The 25,019-nt window shown below is 34.7% G+C and overlaps 1 protein-coding gene and 1 long non-coding RNA gene across 2 annotated transcripts in view; both read right to left on the bottom strand.

The window, feature by feature from the left end:
• Window positions 1–25,019, bottom strand: part of TTN (titin) — a 278,629-nt gene that overhangs the window by 116,224 nt on the left and 137,386 nt on the right. The window contains exons 148-183 of the mRNA XM_036318697.1: window positions 24,316–24,408; window positions 23,649–23,726; window positions 22,657–22,725; window positions 22,419–22,508; window positions 21,975–22,271; window positions 21,065–21,145; window positions 20,219–20,296; window positions 13,574–13,657; window positions 13,375–13,458; window positions 13,208–13,291; window positions 12,911–13,000; window positions 12,667–12,750; window positions 12,468–12,551; window positions 12,272–12,352; window positions 12,073–12,156; window positions 11,873–11,956; window positions 11,678–11,761; window positions 11,483–11,566; window positions 11,286–11,369; window positions 11,092–11,175; window positions 10,925–11,008; window positions 10,699–10,782; window positions 10,479–10,562; window positions 10,281–10,373; window positions 10,070–10,147; window positions 9,589–9,672; window positions 9,052–9,141; window positions 8,700–8,774; window positions 8,435–8,512; window positions 8,138–8,221; window positions 6,585–6,668; window positions 6,267–6,347; window positions 5,285–5,359; window positions 4,742–4,861; window positions 3,392–3,457; window positions 491–571 (exon numbers count right to left, since the gene is read on the bottom strand). Of these exons, the coding sequence (XP_036174590.1) occupies window positions 491–571; window positions 3,392–3,457; window positions 4,742–4,861; window positions 5,285–5,359; window positions 6,267–6,347; window positions 6,585–6,668; window positions 8,138–8,221; window positions 8,435–8,512; window positions 8,700–8,774; window positions 9,052–9,141; window positions 9,589–9,672; window positions 10,070–10,147; window positions 10,281–10,373; window positions 10,479–10,562; window positions 10,699–10,782; window positions 10,925–11,008; window positions 11,092–11,175; window positions 11,286–11,369; window positions 11,483–11,566; window positions 11,678–11,761; window positions 11,873–11,956; window positions 12,073–12,156; window positions 12,272–12,352; window positions 12,468–12,551; window positions 12,667–12,750; window positions 12,911–13,000; window positions 13,208–13,291; window positions 13,375–13,458; window positions 13,574–13,657; window positions 20,219–20,296; window positions 21,065–21,145; window positions 21,975–22,271; window positions 22,419–22,508; window positions 22,657–22,725; window positions 23,649–23,726; window positions 24,316–24,408 (3,222 nt within the window). The remainder of the gene's footprint in view (window positions 1–490; window positions 572–3,391; window positions 3,458–4,741; window positions 4,862–5,284; window positions 5,360–6,266; window positions 6,348–6,584; window positions 6,669–8,137; window positions 8,222–8,434; window positions 8,513–8,699; window positions 8,775–9,051; window positions 9,142–9,588; window positions 9,673–10,069; window positions 10,148–10,280; window positions 10,374–10,478; window positions 10,563–10,698; window positions 10,783–10,924; window positions 11,009–11,091; window positions 11,176–11,285; window positions 11,370–11,482; window positions 11,567–11,677; window positions 11,762–11,872; window positions 11,957–12,072; window positions 12,157–12,271; window positions 12,353–12,467; window positions 12,552–12,666; window positions 12,751–12,910; window positions 13,001–13,207; window positions 13,292–13,374; window positions 13,459–13,573; window positions 13,658–20,218; window positions 20,297–21,064; window positions 21,146–21,974; window positions 22,272–22,418; window positions 22,509–22,656; window positions 22,726–23,648; window positions 23,727–24,315; window positions 24,409–25,019) is intronic.
• Window positions 16,888–17,933, bottom strand: LOC118661116. The gene is made up of 3 exons (XR_004969147.1): window positions 17,684–17,933; window positions 17,497–17,580; window positions 16,888–16,965 (listed from the first exon to the last, which is right to left on the bottom strand). It is a non-coding gene; the product is annotated as an uncharacterized LOC118661116 (long non-coding RNA).

Genomic DNA, 25,019 nt, shown 5'->3' with positions numbered 1-25,019 from the left:
GATTCTTTAATATCTTATTTGTATAAAATACTAGAAGATAAAATGCTAAAAAGAAATGTTCACTTTTTTAAAAATGTGGGTTTTTTTCTTCATTGTGGTGATCTTGTGTCATATTTTAAAACTGAATACTCACTCAATTTAGTCTTAAATAGTTTGGTGTAATTTAGAGTATTTAATAGGTTTAGTATATTTTACTACATAATTTGATCATGAAAATGACAGCTATGGTCATTGTTATTAGATTAGAATATTATCAATTTAGTTATGTCTATTAAGTGAATTTCAGAATACTGTGAACACTCACAAAATTTCTGTCTTCTTGTAAAAAAGTTATAAAAATTATAGCCTTAACATTTAATGCTACTACAAATAAACTTTGATAAATAGGGAATCTAATTAAAAGAAAACCAAGAGACAGAGAAATTTTGTAAGCTTTGAAGTATATCTTTTGTATACTCAAAGCTGATGTAACGGTTGAAAAATACTATACCGCTTTTGAGAACAACTTCTTCCTTTGGTTGAGGTTTAGGTTCGGGAAGTAATTTGCGAACTTTCTTTTCACCTCCAGGCACTTAAAAGAATATGATTTCAAATTTTGAAGTGAATTCATATAAAAACTAAATGTCAACAATAAAATGTCTCTTTCAAAACTAGTTAACTATGTACAGTGCATAAGCAATAATTTTTGTCACATGTAAATATCACAGAATTTAAATGCAAATAATATACATCAAGTTATTTTCTCTATAAACATCTATATAACCTTGTGATGAAATTCAATTGCATTAACTACAGGCAAATATACTCAACTTGAATGTATAGAAGATGCTGTTCTATATTAACTTTATAAATTTTCCATCAAATACACAGATTTTGACAGCATCTCTGCCTCAATCTGCAATTGTAGATTGCCCAAATCTACACTGGTATCTCCTCAATATGATTATAAAGTAGAATATAATCATATTGGCAGGTGAAAGTGTCCTTATTCAATCTTCTCCACTTGGGAGAGAAGAAAGCCAAGGGATCTGGTTTATGACCTTGATGTTGGGAAAGGGCCATTATCTCATTTTCTTAACAGCAAAGAAGTAACCTTTCTTAAAGTCTCTGTTTTGAAATAATACTAACTTAAAATTATGGACCTATAGAATTTGGAAGCTGGTGTTGGCATTATTATTTTTTTATTTTTTAAAATATATTTTATTGATTTTTTTATAGAGAGGAAGGGAGAGGGATAGAGAATTTTGAAACATCAATGAGAGAGAAAAACACTGATCAGCTGCCTCCTGCACACTCCCTACTGGGGATGTGCCCACAACCAAGGTACATGCCCTTGACCGGAATCAAACCTGGGACCCTTGAGTCCGCAGGCTGATGCTCTATCCACTGAGCCAAACCGGTTAGGGCAGCATTATTTTTTATGAATAAGAAAATGTTCTTGAATTTAGACTAAAAGGGACTCAAGGTATTCTAAATTAATTCACTCTTGTGTCTTTAGTGAATATCAGGCATGGAGTATGCTATTAGTATATAGAGCAACCTCCTGAAATTACTATAGTCCTTATAGATTTGAATGGAAGAAAAAGAGAAACACTTGGTGATCATTAAACTTTTTCCCTTCACTATTGATGTCTATTAAAATTTAAGACATTATTTATTTGTATCATGTAATATTATATTTGTTTACTCATATGCAATCTGAATTTCTTAGATATTTCTAGAAAATTTCCCATTTAGTGCTTTAAACAAGACATTTGCTACTCAATAAATAGTTTTTTTAAAAAAATGTGATAATGATAACCTTGCCTAACTCTTCAAAATTTAAACATTTAAAAGGCAAATGTAATTATTTTATTTTTAAATATTTTTTTCCTATCTTTTAGGTAGAATTTTACAAACATTCATTTTTTTTAAACAATTATAAATTGTGCTGGCCTTCAATACTAATTTGGAGTTACCAATATTCTTAATGTAAAACTATTTTTATTGATTGAACTTGGAGAAGCCACCAAGTAAGTTGGGATAGCATAATATCCTTTACTTCCATAATGGACATAGTGAAAATATATCAGTGCATTTGTTTTTCCATATTATTTTATTTTTAAGAACAATGACATTTGAGACTCAGGTGCAGAACACACCATAATAGCTATTATTTTTAAAGCCAATATATGTTACTTCATGTCATTTTAATGTTTATAAGTGACTTCGTAATAATACTTTACTAGCTAGTATTCATAGTAACATTATTTTGTAATCTTCATTTTATTTTTGAAATATTTATTAATGAAAAGTCCCATGAAAAGATTATTCTGACCAAGTTGTTTCAAAAGTAAATTCTACTAAACTTACAGAATCAAAAGGACTTACTGCCATTTACATAGTTCCAGGACAAAGAAAATTGAAAGAAAACTTTCTGTTTTTGTAGTAATTGTTTCTTTTTTATTTAATTTATTGGGGTGACTTTGGTTAATAAAATTATGTAGGTTTCAGGTGTTATAATTCTATAATATATTATCTGTATACTGTTTTGTATGTTTACCACCCCAAGTCAAATCTCCTTCCATCACCATTTATTCCCCCCTTTACCCTCTTCTACCTCACTCTGCCCTATAACCTTCATTTTATGTCAAGAAATGCATATTCAGATTGGTGATTTTCCCAAATTCCAGAGTGAATCAGGAGCAGATTCAATTTCTGGGTCTGGATGTGTTAATTAAATAGAAAATAGCTCCCCACTATACTTACTAGAAAAATTAAGAACTCTATTTTAAATAGATGCTTTCTAGACTTGTATTATTAATTTATTTTTCTTTAGGGTCTAGGCTTAGATAGGGAATATATATTCAAAGAGAAATTTTGAAAAATGATGTGCAGTGATAATAAAATTTCGCTAAAACATCAGATCTGTACACCGGAAAAAAAATGTCTTGGAGTCACAGAGAAGAAAGTGACAGGAGAGCCATGAAAAAAATCTATGTGAATAATCTTAATGCGGAGAAGGAAGACATGGCTTATTTTTAGTGCTTATAACACTGGCTAACATATTGTTGTTCTGGTGTAATTCCAAAGCTTTCCAGCACTTTAACCTAAGGTGTATTCCGATATTAATTTCAGCTAAGCACCAAAATTTTATAGGTAATTGCAAGAAGACATATGTAGATGAGACAAAGATAAGCAATATCTACCCATATAATGGATGAAAATGATGAGAGACAAAGGAGGCAACACTCATGAGCCAGGACCATAAGAGGTACAAAAATACAAGAAATGAATGAGACTACTGTGATTATGTAAGAAATGTTGGAAAGAGAACATTCTAGAAGACAGAAAGAGCAAGGAGTCAGATGCAGGAAGACCGCATATGAGTGCGTTTTCCAGACTGAAATACCTTTCACAGGCTTAAGCTCCACCTTCTCTGGGACCTCGGGTTTTTCAGGAACTTTCTTCGAAACAGCTTTAAAAAATAGGATCTTGCTTTTATTATTTGTATATTTAGACTAGGTTGAAGCACATTATTAAACACCTGCTCCAAAAATCAAAACCAAGCTTTGGTCATAACCAAGAAGCATTAATAACAGCCAAGAACAGCCACCACCAAGCATATCAAAAGCATTCAAACCATGAACACAGACTACAGTTTTACTCCAAAGTGCAATCGTCAAGTCTGGTTGAAAAGGAAGATAATTTTGTTTTTTGCAGAAAAATGAAAATTTTATTTGAGTTTAAATTTTACATTAAGAGAAATGTATTTAAGTGTGTGTTGTCATGAAGTATCAATCAACACTTGGGTAGCCTTTTAAGAAGTGCCCACTTTTTTCCTCTTATTGGCCAGGAGAGTTGTTGAAGGGCAAGAATCACTGGAAGTAAAATCTTATCCTGGAAGATTCTGGGTTTGTACATGTGTATATGGAGAAAGTATTCATCTAAGATTATGTGTAGATAATTTCAATTGGGACATTGCATGACACCACAAATAAGACAACATTTTATTAAAATAAAAAGAATAATATGCTTTTGGCAGTTTATTTCAGCTTTTAAAGAACATATATTAAAGAAGTTATTAAAAATTAAGTAATATTGCATTAATTCAAAGACAAGTTTAAATGCAAAAAGAATGAAGGGAAGTTTAACACTGGGAGGAGATGCTGGCTCAAATGTACCCATCATCTCTCTGGCCATGTTGAAGATGACCACAGAACACAATTCCGCTTTTATCAAGTTACAAAAGAAAAAAGGTGGGGGAGCATGACAGGCCACTTATATGCGATCCTTTCTTGGTATATGAGCACATATCAGCTATTCAATGCCATAACTATATTACTTATAGAAACTTGGAAGCACACGACATTCCTTAAGAACAAAGTTTTGCCTTTTGTATAAATTTGTTACTGCAATATTAAAAATATTTTGCAAACATTTCTTATACATTTCACATGCATAAGATTCCAAAGATATGCCTAGCAACTAGGCTTTGAAATCAGAAAACTTTCTCCGCCCTCCGTATAAAAAAAGTTAGTCGGGCAGATGTCCAGGATGAAGCTCACAAAAATGCAGTTCCTGGCATTTGGGGCAGCAGGCGTGGCCTGACAAGGCACCTGGAGCAGCACGAAACACAGGTCTCTATGCAAGGCCCACAGCTTGATCATGTCTGAAAGCACACACTTGTAAACATTCTTGCAAGCGCCACTTCAGATGACTGGGTAGCAGGTTAATAAAACTTTAGAAGTAGCATTTATACCTTTAAGTTGGAATACTTTCTCCTTCACGTCTTCCTTAGGTGGAGCCGTCGGAGGAGCTGGGGGCTTTGGTTTGAATTTTGGTTTCTCAATAACCTTCTTTTCAGGTTCAGGTTCAGGTTCTTAAAAGAGTATTTCAGGAAAGTTAACATATGTATATATTAATTAGTAGGTGGATATATAGTATCTTCAGTATATATATATATACATATGTGTGTGTGTTTGCTTTTTGGGGTACATAATATTAGTGTCCAACATAAAACATAAAACAGTGTCCAACATAAAACATGAAAATATCAACATGGTACACAGATGATGAAAAATATAGCAAAGACATTACTAAAAACAACAAATGAAGCATCCATGTAAGCCACATTGACGAGATAAATAGTGCAAATTACATGAATACATAAGAATCAGATGCACATTTAAAACAATGAATCTTACATACAAATACAGAGACCTACTCTACATGAAAAACAACATAAAATATATATAAAGATGAAGATATGATGATGAAGATTTAAGTCCAATTAATTGAATACCTTGAACTGGTATTTCTTCTGGCTGTGGTTCAGGTTCAGGTTCTTCAGGCTCAATATACTTTTCAATTTCACGTTCTTTAAAGAATGTTGACAAAGGATGTGAGATTGTAATGGAAAGTGCTTCACAAAGACCCATACAAATTTCACAAAGATGTAAAGATTACCGTCACAAAGATGAAAATATACACTTAATACTAGTTCACTTATATATTAAAAAGAGACAAGATTTCTATTTTCTTATGGTTGAACTTTCTATTAACCACTTTTCTATGTATAATGATAGCAAGTGAGAGGAGAGGAGGGAAGAGGAGACTGGATGAAAGAAGGTGAAGGGATTAGCCAAAGAACATATATGCATAACCCATAGACACAGACAACAGTGTAGTGCTGGCCAGAGGGAAGGGAGTGTGGGGGCTGAGTGGAAGTGGGTAAAAGGCGGGGAGGGAATGGGGATATCTGTAATAGTGTCAACAATAAAAATAAGTAACAAAACATTAAGCAAAGGCTAAGACACTCTAAATAAGTATGGACTTTTAGTTAATAATAAAATATTAATACAGGTTCATTAATTATAATAATTGTACCATACTAATATAAGATACTAATAATAGGAGAAACTGATTGTGGGGATGTATGAGAATCCTCTGTAGTATCTTCACAATTTCTTTGTAAATAATTGTTCTAAAAAAAGTCTATTTTTTAAAGAAAATTATATATTGGGTTACCATTTGAGGAGCCAATGTAATTAATTCTTTCAGTTTTGCCTCAGTAAACTATGTTTTGGAATTATAATTACCACCAAGAATAATCAAATTAAGGACTCAAAATTTACTTTAAAAGAAGCATAAGTATTTGGAAAATGAAACATGTACTGAAGTGCTTTTGAATGGAATGGCAAGAAGGAATTTCACCCTATAAAATATTTTTGTATTTCTAACAGGAGTTCTTAAGGATTAAAGAATTTATATTTTAATATATATACCTTCAACAGGGGGAGTCACTTTTCTACCAATTGTTATGAGTGTTTTTTCTTCATATATTACTTCCTCGGAAGACTCTTCAACTTAAAAAAACACAGTATTTTATTTTAGATTGCATTCAGAATAGAATACTGCAACTGCTAAATTGTAAGACATCAACTTTGTTATACTCTATAATATATTCTTCAAATTACCCCAAGATATCAATAACTTCCCTACTTAAGACAGACAACAGATAAATACATAAGACCCATCAACAACCAAAGCGAGATGATAAAGACAATTGCCATCTTTCCAAGATTCATAGAGAAGTCATATACCTTGGACAGGTGGAGCTTCTGGCTCTTCAGGGGGAGGAACTGACACTTTCTTTTCCGGGATGACTTCCTTTGGCACTTCAAGCACTTTAAAGACATTGATATTGTTTACGACAAAGAATTGAGAAGAATTTGCAAGATTCTGCAAAGAGTCCAGGGGGAAGAACTTTATCTTATAAGACTTAATGGGGCAAATAGCTTTGGAGCATGGGATCCTTTTGGAGATCCAAATTTTATAAATGAGACTTCTCAGTCTTCTTTATTTGCTTCTTTTCTTCTGTGTACCCTTAAATGTAGGTGCTCCCCACTGGTTTAACTTAGATGCTTTAAAAATTGGCTCTCCATTCTTTGAACGATCATTCCTGCACTATCAACTCTTATTTCCATGTGGATGACTTTTAGATCTACATCTCTAGCCTCAATCTCTTTCCTAAGCTCCAGATGCACATTCCCAACATCCGTACTTGAAAAGTGAGAAATATATTCACTATTTATTTCTAATATCAATCAGGAATCCAATGAGCCATCCTCATGGCCATCTAGCTTCAACCTTACAATCATCTTGGGCTCAATTTCCCTAATTGCTTTGATAATAGACATTAACTCAATCTCCATCTCCCTCACATTCAATCTCCTTTTTTCATTTCTACCAATACTGATCTTGTCCAGCTTTTAATGACCTTAAATAACTGCAATGACTATGTACTATTGTCACCATCTTCCAATAGCTTGAACTGATGCCAGTTATCTTTTTGAAGCCCAACTCCTATTAATTTATACATCACTTCAAAACCCTTGAAACTTCCTATTGCTTACATAATAAAGTATACACCTTATGGTGACATTCAAAGAACTCCAACAGTGATCCGACCCTCATCTTTATATCCATCTTTATCTTCAGTATACCTCACAACCAATCCATACTCAAATCACACATGCTTATTTGGCAGACCTTGACCTTCCCAGACTTTTCTACCTCAGTGCCTTTTGGTATAATATTCCCTTTGCCTAGAATACCATTTCCTCCATTGCTACATGTAAAAATCCGTCAAAATTTAAAATTATACTTTTTTTTTTTCACAAAGCTTTCCCTGATGCCTCTGCCTGAAATTGATCTTTCCTTGCTCTGTGTTTCTGTAGCCTTTTATTCTCACTTTATAGGTGCGCTCACTTCCTGTCTTGTGTTAGAGTTGTGCTGTACTTTCTTCTCATCAGGTTGAAATTGCTTGAAGACAGGACCAGATCTTATCTTTTCCAATACCCTGTCTTGTTAGTGGTAAAAATGTAACAAAATGTGTTGAATTGAGCTGTTCTACATTGACTGAGAAGAGAGCCTTTTCTACCATATGTCACCGTGTCATGGCACAACAGAAGCTCATTCATTTTCTTTCTCCTGCTTACTTGCCTTATTTTTTCTCTTTGCCCTCATTATTTTCCTCTTCTTACTGTAAAATGTGATTTGGCATAAACTTATGCTATTGTTTTTCCCTGAGAATCATTATTAAAACGCTCAAATAGTGTTCAGATAAATAGATATTTTTCTTCATGCTAGGTACCTTTTTCTGGAAGGACTTCTCGTTTTTTGGTAACAGGCACTGGTTCTTTCTTTACTGGAACAAGTTTCTTGGGCACCTCGGGCACTTTGAAGATATTAGTTTTATTTTAAAAAGAGTATTTAAAAGTGTTAAGAATAAAGAATTTATAGTTAATGGAACAGCATTAAATTAATGAAAACAAAATAAAGACATTTTTTGTCCCTATTTATGCAATAATGAGGACAATTTATTTGATTCCAATTTAAGATATCAGAATACTATTTAAGAAAACGATGATGACAATGATGACACAAATACCTTTAGCTTCTGGTGTTTCTGGCTTCTTAACAGTTGGGACTTTCTTCGGTGGGACAACTTTCTTTGCCATCTCAGGTACTTTAAAGATATTAGTAGCATTTAATAATATAACATTGCAAGATACAATACCTACACATTAATTTGTTCAACACTATAACATATGGGTAACAGATAAACACATAACAGAGCACACACAGAATAAGGACAGTGTCAAATTTCAGACAGCAAACGAAAAAGAAGTATGGATTGATTTTACTATAAGTACCTTTAGGAGGAGCTTCTGGTTTTTTGATGATAGGAACTTTCTTCTCTGGAACAATCTTTTTGGGCTCTTCAGGCACTTGAAAGATAGGAATTTCTTTTAGAGTCAGATGATTATAACGAAAAGTTTAATACTAATGAATGAATTAAAACCACATCTACTTCTTTGTTATACACATTGTAAAATTCGGTTGGACTGAAGTTTTATGTGCAAATGATGTTTGTTCTTGCCAATGAAGTCAAATTTCAAGTAAGGAGATTAAAGACTGACATTTTACCTTAAAGAATAGATGTAATGACATAAAAAGTAAATGATCAAATGATGTGTTTTCCCACAGAGTGGGCCTGCCTTATACCTGCCGGCGGTGGGGCTTCTGGCTCCTCTTCTTCCACAGCAGGAACGGGTGCTTCCTCTTCAGGAGCCGTTTCCTCCGGTTCTTCATACACTTCAAAGATATAGTTAATTTTAATTCAATGTGTGAAACAATGTTCTAAAATGCACAAACTGAGTGCAATCAATGATTTCTCTCCTTGTTTCAATTAATATCTTCTCTCATTTTTGTTAGGGTGAAACCTATCTTATTTTCACTGACATCTGTTTCTGTCGATTTGAATGCTGGAAAGCCTTTTGATGTTTAATCTCTTTCATAGTCATTAGTTCTCCTCTCCTGTGTACATTAGAGAGCTTTGTTTAATACAGGTTACAAAATCCTACTTAGATGCCGCAGACTGGTAACTCAAAATAGATCTGAGATGGGAGCTAATTAAGAATGAGGAAGTAAGACAAATAAAGGACAGAAAATGATGAAAAGATACTAAATTAAAAAAAAGAGGAACAAGGCTTACATTAGAAATAGCACAAGTGGCAAGCTCACTCATGGTCTTACGTGTACCTTCTGGAGGAGGAGACTCCACTTTCTTGGGAACAGGAACGGCTGGTTTCTCTTCTAAGACAGGTTTCTTTGGCACTTCTGGCACTTTAAAGATATTAGTTAGTTTTACCTCTAGGTAGTTGAAAGGACATGAAATTTATACCTCATCTAGTTCACATGTAGTTCAAATAACATAGGGACAGAGGCAAGAAAAATTCACCTTAAGGTCAATGACCTAATCTTGGAACTATAGAGAAAGAAAAAAAATATGGCCTATAAATATTAACAAAACCACATTAGTAAACTCTTCCAATGCTCATAATAGAAGTGTTAGTTTTTTTAAAAAAATGATGTTATTTACAAAATTTAATGCCCAACCATCCAGAATACCAGGTTTGTAGTTGTAGTTGTGAACATAAGAGATTTGACAAACAAAAGGGTTTCCAATAAGCAAATGACCAAGATTGAGCACTTTTTGCAGAACTTCAGTCGGGACATGTACCTTTAGCTGGTGGGAATTCGGGCATTTTGGGAATGACTATTTTCTTTTCTGGAACAACTTCTTTGGGAACTTCAGGCACTTTAAAGATATTAGTATTTTATCATTAGGAAGAATAGCTGGTAAACATTTATCACATTTACACAGAACAAAACATGTTTTAAGGGCTGGAGGGTGGATCCACCTCCATCAGATGGTGGCCCGAGACATGTACCTTTGACAGGTGGGACTTCTGGTCTCTTGAGAACCACAGGAGGCTCTTTCTTTTCAGGAACAACTTCCTTAGGCACTTTGGGCACTTTGGGCACTTTAAAAGATATTAGTACTTTTTAGCGCATAGTTTCGATGACACGGAACCATTAAGTGGAGCAGTAAAACATTTTAAAGACAGACATTTTTCTGTAAAATATACCTTTCATGGGTGGTGGCTCAGGTTTTTTGGCAACGACAGCAGGTGGTTTCTTTTCTGGGACAGGTTTCTTAGGTGGTGCAGTCACTAAAGATGTTAGAATTTATTATTTTAGAATAAGTGGAAATGAGTAAGAAACAAGACAAAAGCTCATATTGCCTAGAATTCTCCAGGCAAGAAGGGTGAAGGATTGGCTGAGGCAACCTGGCAGCTGGCCCAGTACCTTTTGGAGGAGCCACGGGCTCCGGCTCTTCCACAACTTCAGCGGGAGGCTCTTCAGAGACAATTTCTTCAGGCTCTTCATGCACTTTAAAGACACAAGCTCATTTTACCACTAGAACTGTTTAAAGTATATGAAGTATTTTGCAAAAAAAAAAAAAGATGTTTATAACACTAAGAAGAGAGTTTTTCTTTTTCAAAAACGCTAGTTTGGATAATTTCATTATTACCTTCAGGAGGAGGGCTCTCCGGTTTGGGAGGAATAACTTCGGGCACCTTCTTTTCTGGGACAGCTGCCTTTGGCACCTCAGGTGCTTTAAAGATATTAGTATGTTGATGATTAGACAGAGCGAAGACAAACAGACAGTGTCAAACACAGGGACAAGAGGGTGACTACCTTTGGCTGGTGGAACTTCTGGCTTTTTAGGAGGCGCCAAAGGTACTTTCTTTTCAGGGACAACTTCTTTGGGAGCCTCGAGCACTTAAAAGATATTAGTAAGACCACATTTGGTAGTTATATGACTGCAAGAACAAAAGAAGTTCAAGAGTAGCAGAGTTTATCTTCTTAAGTCTAAGGTGAACGGTAAGTACCTGTAACAGGTGGGACTTCTGGCTTTTTAGGAGGTACCACTGGTGCTTTCTTTTCAGGGACAACTTCTTTGGGAGCCTCAGGCACTTAAAAGATATTAGTACATTTACATTTAGTAGTTATGAGACGGCTAGAACAAAAAATGTTTTCAGGAGCAGGTGAGTTGTGTCTTCTTAAACCTAAGATCATTGACAAATACCTTTCACAGGTGGGATTTCTGGCTTTTTCGGAGGCATCACAGACACTTTCTTTTCAGGGACAACTTCTTTGGGAGCTTCAGGCACTTAAAAGATATTAGTAAAATTACAATCAGGAGTTCCGAGGGCAGCGGGAGAAAATATGTTCAAGAGCAGAAGCGTTATGTCTTTTTCAGCCTAAGATCAGTGACAAATACCTTTCACAGGTGGGATTTCTGGCTTTTTAGGAGGCATCACAGACACTTTCTTTTCAGGGACAACTTCTTTGGGAGCTTCAGGCACTTAAAAGATATTAGTACATTTACATTTAGTAGTTATGAGGCTGCTGGGAGAAAATGTTTTCAAGATTGGAAGAGTTTTATCTTCTTAAGTCTAAGGTGAGTAACAAGTACCTGTCACCGGTGAGATTTCTGGCAAGTTCGCAGGCACCGCTGGTGCCTCCTCTTCAGGGACAAGTTCTTGAGGAACTTCAGGCACTTAAAAGATATTAGTAGTTTTACACTCAGGTTAATGAGGTCAATGGGCTACAATTATTTCCAAGAGCAAAGAGGTCTAATTTTTTTCTGTAGAATAAGGATGTGGTGGAAAATACCTGAAACTGGTGGGGCTTCTGGTTTTTTGGGTGGTGCCCTGGGGGTTTTCTTTTCTGGGACGACTTCTTGAGGAACTTCAGGCACTTGAAAGATATTAGTAGTTTTACACAGAAGTTAATGAAGAGCAATGGCCTAAAACTGTTTTCAACAGCAGAAGAGCCACTTCTGTGGCAGAATGAGGTTGGGGCAAACGCATACCTGTGACAGGCGGAGCTTCTGGTTTTTGGGGTGGTGCCTTGGGAACTTTCTTTTCTGGGACTTCTTGGGGAGCTTCAGGCACTTGAAAGATATTAGTCGTTTTACACTTCAGTTAAGGAAGAGCAATGGCCTAAAACTATTCTCAAGAATGGAAGAGAGATTTCTTCTGCGAAATGAGGTCAGGACTAACATATACCTGTGACAGGCGGGGCTTCCGGCTTTTTGAATGGTGCCTTGGGAATGATCTTTTCTGGGATGACTTCTTGAGCAGCTTCAGGGACTTGAAAGATATTAGTATTTTTAGAATTTGTGAATAGTGAAGGCATATACTGTAATAATTGTGACGCGAACAAGACAACAGCTTCCCCTCTTAACAGAGCAGTGGGAAGAAATACCTATAGCAGGCGGGGCTTCTGGTTTTTTGGGCACAGCCACAGGCACTTTCTTTTCAGGTACAACTTCTTTAGGAGCTTCAGGAACTTTGAAGATATTAGTACGTTTTAGTTCGAGACTATAACTAGGCGAGAGTGACAACATATTTACCCCAAGCGATACAATTTGTGAGCCGGGAGGACACTTCCACACACGCGCTCAGACCCGCCCCCGGAAAAGCATGACCAACAACACAAGGATAAATACCTTTAGCAGGTGGAGCTTCCGGCTTCTTAGGAGGAGCCACAGGCACTTTCTTCTCAGGGATGGCTTCCTTCGGTGGCGGCACCTCCGGCACTTAAAAGACATTGGTAATTTGTGTTTAGAAAACGTGACAACCATTAATGACTATACCGTGTAATCGTTAAACCCAGACATTTTGGAAAACTTCTGATTTGTTTCTCTTTAGAATTATATCACCTTCACGCAGTGGTATTTGCATATAGAATTTTCTAGCTAAAATAGTTACTTTTCTTCCTGGTATATAGATAGTTTGGACATTACCTTCAGGGGGAGGACTCTCCGGTTTGGGAGGAATAACTTCGGGCACCTTCTTTTCTGGGACAGCTGCCTTTGGCACCTCAGGTGCTTTAAAGATATTAGTATGTTGATGATTAGACAGAGTGAAGACAAACAGACAGTGTCAAACACAGGGACAAGAGGGTGACTACCTTTGGCTGGTGGAACTTCTGGCTTTTTAGGAGGCACCAAAGGTACTTTCTTTTCAGGGACAACTTCTTTGGGAGCCTCGGGCACTTAAAAGATATTAGTAAAATTGCAATCAGGAGTTATGGTCTCATAACTGGGAGAAAATATTAGCAAGAGCAGACGCGTTATGCCTCGTTCAAACCTAAGATCAGTGACAAATACCTTTAAGAGGAGGGACGTCTGGCTTTTTAGGAGGCACCACCTGTGTTTTCTTTTCAGGGACAACTTCTTTGGGAGCCTCAGGCACTTAAAAGATATTAGTAACATTACAGTCAGGAGTTATGAGGTCACCGGAACAAAATGTTTTTAGGAGCAGATAACATATTCTTAAACCCGAATCCAGGGGAAATACCTGTAACAGGTGGGATTTCTGGCTTTTTAGGAGGCACCAAAGGCACTTTCTTTTCAGGGACAACCTCTTTGGGCGCTTCAAGCACTTTGAAGATATTAGTAAATTTACATTTGGGTTACACGGATCAACACAGACAGAAATCACATTGACACATCAACAGAACTTCCCAGGCTAGCAAGGTGGTTCTTTCCATTGCCCTCCCTACCCCATCGTGAAGGGAGTTCAGGGATGTACCTTCCACAAGTACAACTTCAGGCTTTGGGGGAGGATGCACTTTCCTTTCTGGGACTTCTTTGGGAGCCTCAGGCACTTTAAAGATATTAATATTTTTACACTTAGGTGTTACAGGAACCAATACAAACAGGAAACACATTTCTACAGGAAAAGAGATTTTTCCAAATCTCTAAGCTTCCAGCAACATATACCTTCATCAGAAGGGCCTTTAGGCTTTTTATGAGGAACCACAGATGCTTTCTTTTCAGGGAGAATTTCGTGAGGTGCTCCGGGCGCTTGAAGAAATTAGTAGTGTAACATTTAGTGTTATGAAGATCAGGAGGTACAAGCAAGTATTGTCAAGACTACAAGAGGTATTCCTTCTACAGCTTGAAGGCATGGTAACTTGTACCTTTAACTGATGGAGGCTCCCTTTTCTTGGAAGGAACTCTCTTCACGGGAACCACTTCTTGAGGCGCTTCAGTCACTTTAAAGATATTAGTATTTCACGTTTAAGAGTTAAAGTGATTACTAAAAGCAGTAACCGCAATGAGTTAGCAAATACAGTTTTCTGGAAGTCCCTTCTCTCCCTCTCCATTCTCTGCTCGCCCCATGAACCAACTAAGTCTAATGGGGTGGTAGGGCCCTTGAGAAGAGGATTCACCCTTCTCTAGCACCCAGCGGAATTTCTGTCACCGCAGACCTTCCTTACTAAGTATTTGTTGAATGAATACGTTTAATGGGAGGGTTTTCTGTTTTGATAAATATGGCCACACATATTTTCTTTTGAGAGGCTGCTTGAAAGAGATTAGTATGTTTAGGGGTTATGGAGAACATTAGAAAACATAATTTTAAGAGCAGAGAGCAGGTCATCTCTTCTTCAGTATCTGTGTAGACATGATATATACCTTCCACAGGCAGAGGTTCTGGCTCTTCAGGAACATCCTCAGATAATTGCATATCAGGAGCAACTTCTTTCATAGCTTCTGGCGCTTTAAAGATATTAGTATCACACTTAGAGATTAAGGATCAGTGGAGACATGAGTCATATTAACGGAATAAAAGCTATTTTTATGGCTACAAGGGCACTTCTTTCAAGAACTGAATGAGGTTTAATGCATTAAGGAAAGGAATCCAGTCTTATTTGTCTTTGCTTATTACTCCCCAACTCACTAGCACCATGTACATAATAGGCATTCATTGAATAAATGAAGGAAGGAATGATAGAATGCATGATACCTTTAGTAGAAGGTGTTTTAATTTCAATTTCAGTCATGGGTGTTTCCTTGACAGGGACAACTTCTTGAGGTGATTCAGGCACTTTAAAGATATTAATTCATTGTACTTCAGAGTGATGAAGAGCAATGAAGGATTTTAATCATAACTCCACCTACAGGAATACCTCAGACTGGGAGACCTCCCTGCTCCTCAAATCTGATTTTTTAGTAATAGTATGAATATTTGATTATCAGGAGCTGTTTTCTTGGTCACCTCAGGCACTATCAACATTAGTAATTTTGCTCAGCTGGTGTGGCTCAGTGGTTGGTTGAGTGTTGGCCTATGAACCAGGAGGACACAGCTCGATTCCTGGTCAGGGCACATGGTGGGTTGCGGACTCAATCCCCAATGTGGGGGTGTGCGGGAGGCAGCTGACCAATGATTGTCTCTGATTATTGATGTTTCTCTCTCTCCCTCTCTCTTACTCTCTGAAATCAATAAAGATATATTAAAAATTACTAATTTTATTTCTTGAAATGGTAGATGCATAGAAAATTAGATCATAGAAAATTAGCTTCAAGAGAAAAGTTTTGTTTTTAAAAAATAATTAACAACGTACTTTTCTTTAGTTATTAATTTGAGGAGAGCAAAACAGCTCCTTTCTTATCTGGTTTGGCTTCATTTTGTGCCCTCACTTGAAGCACTTTAGAAAAGTGCTTGTTTTTCAGGTATAGCAGAGAGGACAACCCAGAGATTCTAGACTGAGAAAACAATGTCAAAATGTTTAGTTTTTAAATTACAGAAGTTATTATTCTGGATGTTAAAAAACTTCTCAACTTTTAATTTACCTAAAAATATTCAAAATGGAAAAACGTAGGGCTCTTTAAAAAATAAAAGACAATGAGAGGGGCTAAGTATTCAGGGCAGAATTCCAACTTTAACTGGTTTTGTTTTAACTGCTTTGGTTATAGAAGACTCTCAGCTAGAGATGACATAGAACAGCTTCATATTAAATTTGATATTTTTTCTTTAAGTAATGGTTTTCTGAAAATATTTCTATAATATTTAAGTCTTGTGGGAAATAAGTTATTTCTAATATATATGCTTATTTTTGGTAGTAAACTTATTTTAATAGAAAAATAATTACAATAGGCAGTTATATTCTGGGATTTCAACCCTATGGAGAGTTGAATTATAGACTTATAATCTATAACCAAACACCTCTGTAGTATTTGATGACACTAATTTCTACATTATAGAGAGTGTATTGAGCCAATTCAATCTAATCTGGGGGATATAAAATATTATAAGTAGTCTCCTATCATTTTTTTTCTAGCTATTCTGATTTTAATTTTTTATGGGCACAGTAACATTATTTTCTATTGAAGAATCTATCTGGCTTACACCTGCACATTGTATGCATACATATTTTTCCCTGGAGGCCTCATAGATGAACTTTGTAGCCCAACCATCACCCGTATATATAAGTAAAAAAAAATTTTCCCCTCTGTTATCTCTTAAACCACTCATGGGGATATGTATATACCCAATCAAACTCCTGCTTTGGGGGAGCTACTTCTCTGAAATGACTTTCTTGGTAGCATCTGGGGCTTTCAAGATATTAGTATTTTTACATGTGTTAAGTACAACTATAATCATGAGATAAGAAAGTCGACTTTCTTCTGGCTTGTACCTTTTGGTGATGTTATCTTTCTTCTTCTAGCAGCAGAAGCTGGCCCCTCTGGAGTACCTTCCTCGGAGACTTCCATCTCTTTAAAGATATTAGTAGGTTTTAGTTGAATAAAGGCAAAGACATGAAGACATGGCATACTAAGGAAGTTAGGTATATTTAAAGTTAGAGATTCTAACTTTAAATTCAGATTTTAATTTTTGTTCTAACAGGTTTTCTCTGTACATTGTATGTATAAGTGGGACTTTTTCGGTGGGGCATGTCATAGTTCCTTTTCTTGGGTACATTAGGTGCTCTAAAGATATTAGTATTTTAGCATTAGAGGTTGTGAGAATCTACACACAACATTAAACTTATTTTGTAGACCAAAGAAGAATTTTCCTATTTAGATTTTCATAACTAAGAATTATGCCTTCAGTAGAAGGATGCTCTGAAATGTTGGGAATAGCTTCAGGAAACTCTACCTCTGGAAAAACTTTTCTGGTTGTATCAAGTTTTTTAAAGATATTAGTAGATTTATACTAAGAACTCATAAAAGCAGTGAATTATATGCATGCAACTTTTGTGTCTTGAAGTCAAAGATAGTCATCGAAGTTTGATATTTAAATATACCTTTAGTTGCTGGTGTTTCTCTCTTTTTAGGAATAGTCACATATATTTTATCCTCTGGAACAACTTTCTTGGGTGTTTCAGGCACTTAAAAGATATAAGTATAGTCATAAATGGTGAAGTACATATTGAGCTTTTAAAAAGAGCCACAAATAAATGTTCCTCAGACTGTGTCATCAATGTTATATACCTTTTGCTAGTTTGGGTTTTGTCTTTTGAGGATGAGTCATAAATACTTTTTCTTCTGTGGTTGATTCTTCAGATACTTCATACACTTTAAAGATATTAGTATGTATACAATTAGCTTCATTTCAAAGTGGATGAAGAACAGTATTAATAAAAACATAATACATAGTCATCACTCAAATTACCAGTTGTACATAGACAAATATTAGTGACAATACCACTTTGGCTAGGAAAAAGTCTCCTTCCCAGTTTTATGATATAAGGCTCAGCATTTCTTTATTAACATGATGATAAAATTGAGGAATTCACTGGAAAGGGACTATATAATTATTCTACTTTTTCTGCAGACATTTACTGGACAAATTTTCCTATTGCTCTTATTTTTTATGGGTTTGTTAAAAAAGAACAGGGTTGCCGAAACCGGTTTGGCTCAGTGGATAGAGCGTCGGCCTGCGGACTGAAGGGTCCCAGGTTCGATTCCGGTCAAGGGCATGTACCTGGGTTGAGGGCACATCCCCGGTGGGGGATGTGCAGGAGGCGGCTGATCGATGTTTCTCTCTCATCGATGTTTCTGACTCTCTATCTCTCTCCCTTCCTCTCTGTAAGAAATCAATAAAATATATTTTTAAAAAAAGAACAAAAAAAAAAAGAACAGGATCAATGTTGAGTTGTACATCAAGAATTCTTTGATATTTGACCTACTGGAAATTCAGATAAGCCTTTTTCTTTTCCAAAACCTAGTTATCTATATTTTAAAACCACATCTAATTTTTTGCTTTATTGTTTTATATAAATGTTAAAATCATTTAGGGACTGAAATCAGAAAATAAAAATAAGTAAATATTTGGAAAATAAGGCAAATGAAAGAAAAAGATTCCTCCAGCTTTTAGAAAGGAAGCCTGGATGATGACAATAACCAAACTCAAGTATAGAAAGGGTATTCAAAGGAAGGAGTCAGGCCCTAGCTGTTTTGGGCCAAAACAAAACAAAAAAAGGAGGGAGTCAGCATATATTTTTATCCCAGCCTAGAATTATAGTGACAAAAATTGGCTTTAAACAGGGAATTTTTTAGATGAAAATAAATGTAAGAATATCTAGACTACTGGCATTTTCACTACTTAGGTTACTGAAAGTATTCTATTCAGAATATTTTATTATGCAAATAATAAAAATGATATTTATTATTTAATTTTACTTCTCAAATTATTTAATTCAAAATTTACACGAGAGCCAATTTAAAAAATGGCTTCAGAATTCTTTTGAGGTTCTAATTGCTATGTAAATCTATGGTCATTTGCAGCATTGCCAAAATGTTTCCAGAGATTGTGTTGAAGAATAAAAAACAATAATGGTTGAGCATTTTGATTCTATAAAATTCAATTAAAATATTATTATGAAGTTAGTTATTTCATAGTCTGAGAAAATAAATTGCTTCAAAGCAAAAGACATTTGTACACATGACAGATTAATAAGACAGGACAACAAATTGAACAAGAGAAACGACTTTTCTAAACTCCAGCAATGTTATAAGGTCAAGATTATTTTTTAAATTGTTGAAGAAATAATTTTGAAGCTAATAGTATTCAAATTATTTACTCTTAGCTAGATATTTTTGGTGAGTTAAGGCTTTTACAAGATATTAGTGTATTTACTTTTAAAAGCTATGAAGACAAACACAAATGAAACCAAAGGGAACCACCAAGTTTTCTACACTCACTGTATAACGTCGTTTCTTCAGAAAGAACTATAGTTGATGTTTCTTCTTGAATACTTTTCTTAGGCACCTCAGGAACTTTAAAGATATTAGTATATTAATTGTTATGTATGACAATGTAAGATATTAAGAATATAAAGTAACAAACTACACAGATTTAACCTCACACACATTCACTTTAAACCATGAATAACTAAATAAAGAGTTCCTTCATGTTGTGATTAGCATCAGTGTGTACCTTTAACTGGTGGAACTTCAGGCTTCTTAGGAACAGCTTCATGAACCTTTTCTTCTGGAACAATTTTCTTGGGTACTTCAGGTGCTTTAAAGATATTTGATTGTTTTATTTTTAAGAATTTCATAATTGAATATAAAATATCAAGACAAGGGGCATCTAACAAGAAGAATGTCAAAAATTCCAAAATAAGTCAACGAAACACAGTCAATGTATCTCTCTAGATCGCCTTGTGACTGAGTTCTTGATTTGTCAGTTTAGAAACACTCTGCCCTTTGGGGATAGCATCATTGTCTATTGTAATTTGGAACATGTTCATTTGTTTTCAGAGCTATTTGACAATAGCTTCCAAAATAAATTATTTTTGAAAAAGAAGTTGAGTGGTCATATTGTTTAATTATTTCTTAAGAAGAGGATGAGCCCCAACAATAAACTTATAGGCATACAGGAAGATTATGTTATAGAACATAAATTGAAGTGTACATCAATCAGTTATATTGTGGTATGAAGGGGAGAATGATCTCTCTCTTCTCCATAGTAAGTAAATAAAAGAGGGTTTTACATTAGAGGGAAATCAGCAAAGGCAGTACCTTTAGCTGGTGGAAATTTGGGCTCTTCAGGAACATGTACTTTTTCTTCTACCACAATTTTCTTGGGTGCTTCAGGTACTTTAAAGATAGTAGTAACATTTTTTACTTTTAAAAATTCATAAAGATTTTCAACAAACAGAACATAAGAGAAATGTCAATCAACAGAGAACATAACCATATCAAGTACAGATATCACTTTATCAAATACATTACAGTATTTGATGAGAGTTGAATTTCAATAAGAAACACAACAAATCCAGGGGAATTTTTCATGTTAGAGTTTAACAAGAAAAAGTAACAAGACAGTGTCAGTTGGTGCTGTTGCTACTTGTCTTGGTGGAATAATTGGTACTTTTTTTTCCAGTGATGACGTTCTTAAATGCTTCACAGATTTGAAAGATGTAAGTATATGTTATGTATTAGATTTTTTCCATTTCTATTGTGAAATTCAAGAGGTTTATAAAAATGAACAAAGCAGGAATATTAAAAATATAGTTACTATGTAGTTACATTTACTAGGTTATTAAAATTAATAATAGGAAAACATGGATTTTTCTATAAGCACATTAGTGAATATATGATGAAATAGTACCAAAGAAGGAAATGTGAGTTCACTATTTGGTTAAGAGACATTTGCTCTGGGTATTTTAGGTATAACAACAGTGACTTTCTCTTTTGGTTGACTCTCCTTTGGACCCTCAGCCACTCCAAAGATATTAGTTTGCTTTAAAAATTACCAAAACACAAAACACGGAAGAAAAACATCAAGTAGAATGCACACTTGTAAAACAACCACCGTGCTACGGTACATACAATTAGGTAAGTAATTTTTTGCCAATGAAATACCTTTAGCTGGTGGCTCTTTTCGAGGAACAACTCTAGTGGGTGGTTTTTTTGGAGGGATGACTTTCTCGGATATCTCAGGCCCTTCAAAGATATTAGTGTTTTGCTTTAGAATGAACTCTTCAAGTATTATGAAACGTTACTATTAAAGTTAGTACAACGAGGGCTGATAAAATGCTTTATTTGTATTTTTAAATTTATACCACACCTACTTCAAAAAAAGACTTGGTTTTGTTAAATTTCACCTATATTGTTTATTAACTGTGTATACTAAGCACACATACACACACACACATTCCTTCGTATCACACACATATTATTAATTTGTGCAACATCTGGAGTGCTATTGCAAAGAATTATTTGTATTATGGGTTATCTTCAGAATATACTAGAATTCAGGTGCTGTTACTAACATCCATTTACCTCCTAATGTTATTTTCCTAATGACAAATGGTGGAAGCTTTTGAAAGGAATTTATCAGCTTATGAACAATTGACTGGAATGTTAACAATGCAATGGTTGTTTGGCCTGAACATGTAAGTTCCCCAGTGAACTGAGGAGCGTCTTTTTCACTCAGCAATGACACTGGTCTATTATTTTGATTTCTGTAACAGCCATGTAACATTCTTAGTTGGATTTTAAAAAGAATCCAGAAATTCATGTAGTGACCTCCTTAGCTAAGTAGATTTCAAATGTTATCTTGTTTGCTAAAATTATATTGTGGTTAATCTCTATATCAATCTTTGTATCAAATAGTGTAAGTATTTGATACAAGGGTAAAGTGTGTAATGATTTTAACTAGGAAAATAAGTGGATTTCTAGTGCTCCAAACTGAACACGAAAGGTGCTTAAAACACAAAGTTAGTTAGAAAAAGATATGATAACTTGCAATATCTACAGAATTCCCCTCTACCTTTGGGTGGAGCTTTGGGTTTTTCATATACTTCCACTTCTTCAGCTTCTAAAAATTCTATCACCCTATGAATTTCTTCAACTTTGTGTACTTCTTCAAATCTCTGTTTTTCTACTTTGATAAATTCTTCTACTTCATGGAACTCTTCTTCTTCAAAATATTCTTCAACTTCATGGAACTCTTCTTCTTCAAGAGCTTCTTCCACGTGTGCTTCCACTACTTCTAGTTCTGTTCTTTCTCTTACTACTTCCTCCTTATGGAAGGCAACTGATATTTTTTCTTCAAGGACAGTTCTCCCTGAAAGAGCATCTTTATTAAGAGATTTATATATTTTTTTAAACACAGAAGAAATGAAGATGTAAATTCAAAATATAAAATAAAAACAACATGAAAAATGGTTTTCATGCAACAGTATGTGAAAATCAAAGATTTCCCCCAAAATACCTTTAGCTGGGGGAACAGCTTCTTTTTTAGGCACAAGGACTTTCTTTTCTGGGATTTTCTTTTCTGGAACTTTCTTTTGTACTTCGGGCACTTTAAAGATATGGTTTTAACATTTAGGACTATTAAGAGCAAGCTTTCATAGACAAAGACATCAAAAACAATCAAGACACAGAGACATAAACCAAGTCTTAATGAAAAAAGATGAAAAAGAAGATCAGGTTTAAAAGAGAAGATATACCTTTGGCTGGAGGTGCTTCTTTTTTCTGAACAGGAACAGGTACTTTTTCCTCAGGAACCTTCTTTGGTACTTTAAAGATATTAGATGTTTCAGTTAGCTGACAATACTCAATAATAAACATGAAATAGAAACATCAGAACGACACCAACAATAATCAAAGTCTAAGAAGTCCCTCTGTACTATTAGATGACATTATGACAGGAAATAAAGATATTTTTCCAGATCACTCATTTGTGCTAACCATACCTTTAGAAGAAGCTATGTCCCCCCCAAAACTGTGCTGGTTCTATTTTTTTTTAAAACCAAGAATTACCAATACTGATATTGGGCTTACTGCTACTATTTCTAATTTGATGAAGACTTTTTTTTTTTTTTTTGCTTTTTAAAAGATAGTCATATTCTATTGGGCATTATTATATCTGCTGAGAAGGTCTACTGTGATAGGGACAGCATAATCTTATCTATTAAAGGCACTACTAAAGCATCAACTTAATTAGGAAGCAATGAAAAAATGGAAATTTTGTAATAACCTTGAGTGCTTAGGCCAAATATTACTGAAGGGACCTACAGCTTATAGAAATAGTTATTATACAAACATTAGAAGACATTTTCCCTATAAGACCATATAATAGACATATTATAATAATTACACGAGAAAACCTTTGTTGTGTAATGGAATAAAATCAATGAATGGAATGTGGGGAAGAGGGACTCATTGCTATGTATCTAAGTATAGAGAGCTATACTATTAACATTAAAATGCTCAGCTATTTAAAATAAGAAACTTCTAGAATAATAATTCATACACATATAATCATCCATTAACATCCTGAAAAAGGTTAAAGAAATGGAAAGGGTTTATTTTTACTAGTTCTTACTCAATTTTATAAGTTTGTTACTTAAATGACTCTAAGAAACAGTGAAAGAAGACACTGTTTTAAAAAGAAAACAAATGGGAATTTAAAGATATTAGTCATTGGGATTTGCTATACCTTTAGCTGGTGGTGCCTCCACTTTTTTAGGAACAGGAGTAGGTGCTTCAGGTACTGCTTTCTTAACCACTTCAGGCACTTAAAAGATATTTTTATGGACATTTTGAAAAATGACATGCTGTGCACTGAACAACTCCCACGTACCAACCCCCCAAAACATTGATTTTTGTTAAAAAGATATTAGGAGCCTAAATGTTAATTTTAAATATGGAGTGATGACTCTAAAGGTGGATATTACCTGGGAATCCTATATGCAAACATAATATCAATTATACAAAAGACTGTCATAGTCTTCAGAAATCATAGGCTAAGAATCATTCTAAAAAGTGAACACCACAGAAATATTCCCCCATCTTAATATTAAAAAATATTAAGGATTGTAAACTAGAAGAAAGTATTACAATAGGAGCTGGCTAGAAAAAAGTTAAAGTGCCAATAACAGAAATGCGATCACTCACTCTAATTGCATTGCAGCTTTAGTAGAAAAAGTGGGCAGGAGTAGTGAGGGGAGGAAGGGAAACAAAACTTGTGGCGCCAGTAATAATTAATCTTCAATTTATTATTGATATAAAAAAAGTGTACTGATCAATATTGGATAAATACAAATTCTGAGAAAGATTTGGAACACTGTGTTTTTTAAATGTCCAACCCATAAAAGCAGCTGTACCTCTAGGTGGCACCACTTCCTCAACCTCCTCTATGCTAGGTGGTTCTTCTGGGATCTCTTCTTCTGGTATAGGTTCTTCAGGTTCCTCATACACTTCAAAAAGATTATTTTGTAAATTATTTTTAGAATTTTTTTTGAATGTTAGACTAAAACGATATATCTGAAAACTGAAGTTGCCTGATCAGTGTAAGTAATTCATAGCTCAGCCTTCCTAAAGTGTGTGAAAACTCACTAGTCCTTGAAAAAAAGCCACTGGATCTTCAAAATATGTGAGGCTCTTCCCAGAATTTTAGAGTTGGAAAGGGCCTCAGAGAGAATTTAGCTAAAATTATTATTATTTATTTTTAATGGAAGTGGGCTTTTCAAGTTAAATATTCACTTTGGGGTAGAAATTAGATTTGTCTGAACCTGTTTCTCAGGCTTAACTGGAATATCTGTTGGACAAATTTATCCCTCAATTGCTAACCAAGGAATTTGATGAAAAATTTACCATGACAAATAGTTTACCTTCAAAGATTCTTATTAAAATGAAACAAACAAACAAACAAACAGACAAACAGACAAAGAGGCTAAGTATGTAAGAAAGGAGATTCAATTGGTTTCAGTTTTCCTGAATCATTTCTATTAGGTAAGTAATAATTACTTTTAGAGTCTGCATATGTTTATTTTCTGGAGTGAAGTGTGCATTTATCGCCTTCAAATAT

This window comes from Myotis myotis, unplaced genomic scaffold (assembly GCF_014108235.1).
Source record: "Myotis myotis isolate mMyoMyo1 unplaced genomic scaffold, mMyoMyo1.p scaffold_m19_p_8, whole genome shotgun sequence".
Lineage (NCBI taxonomy): Eukaryota > Metazoa > Chordata > Mammalia > Chiroptera > Vespertilionidae > Myotis > Myotis myotis.
This window is presented reverse-complemented; position numbering and strand designations above follow the sequence as displayed.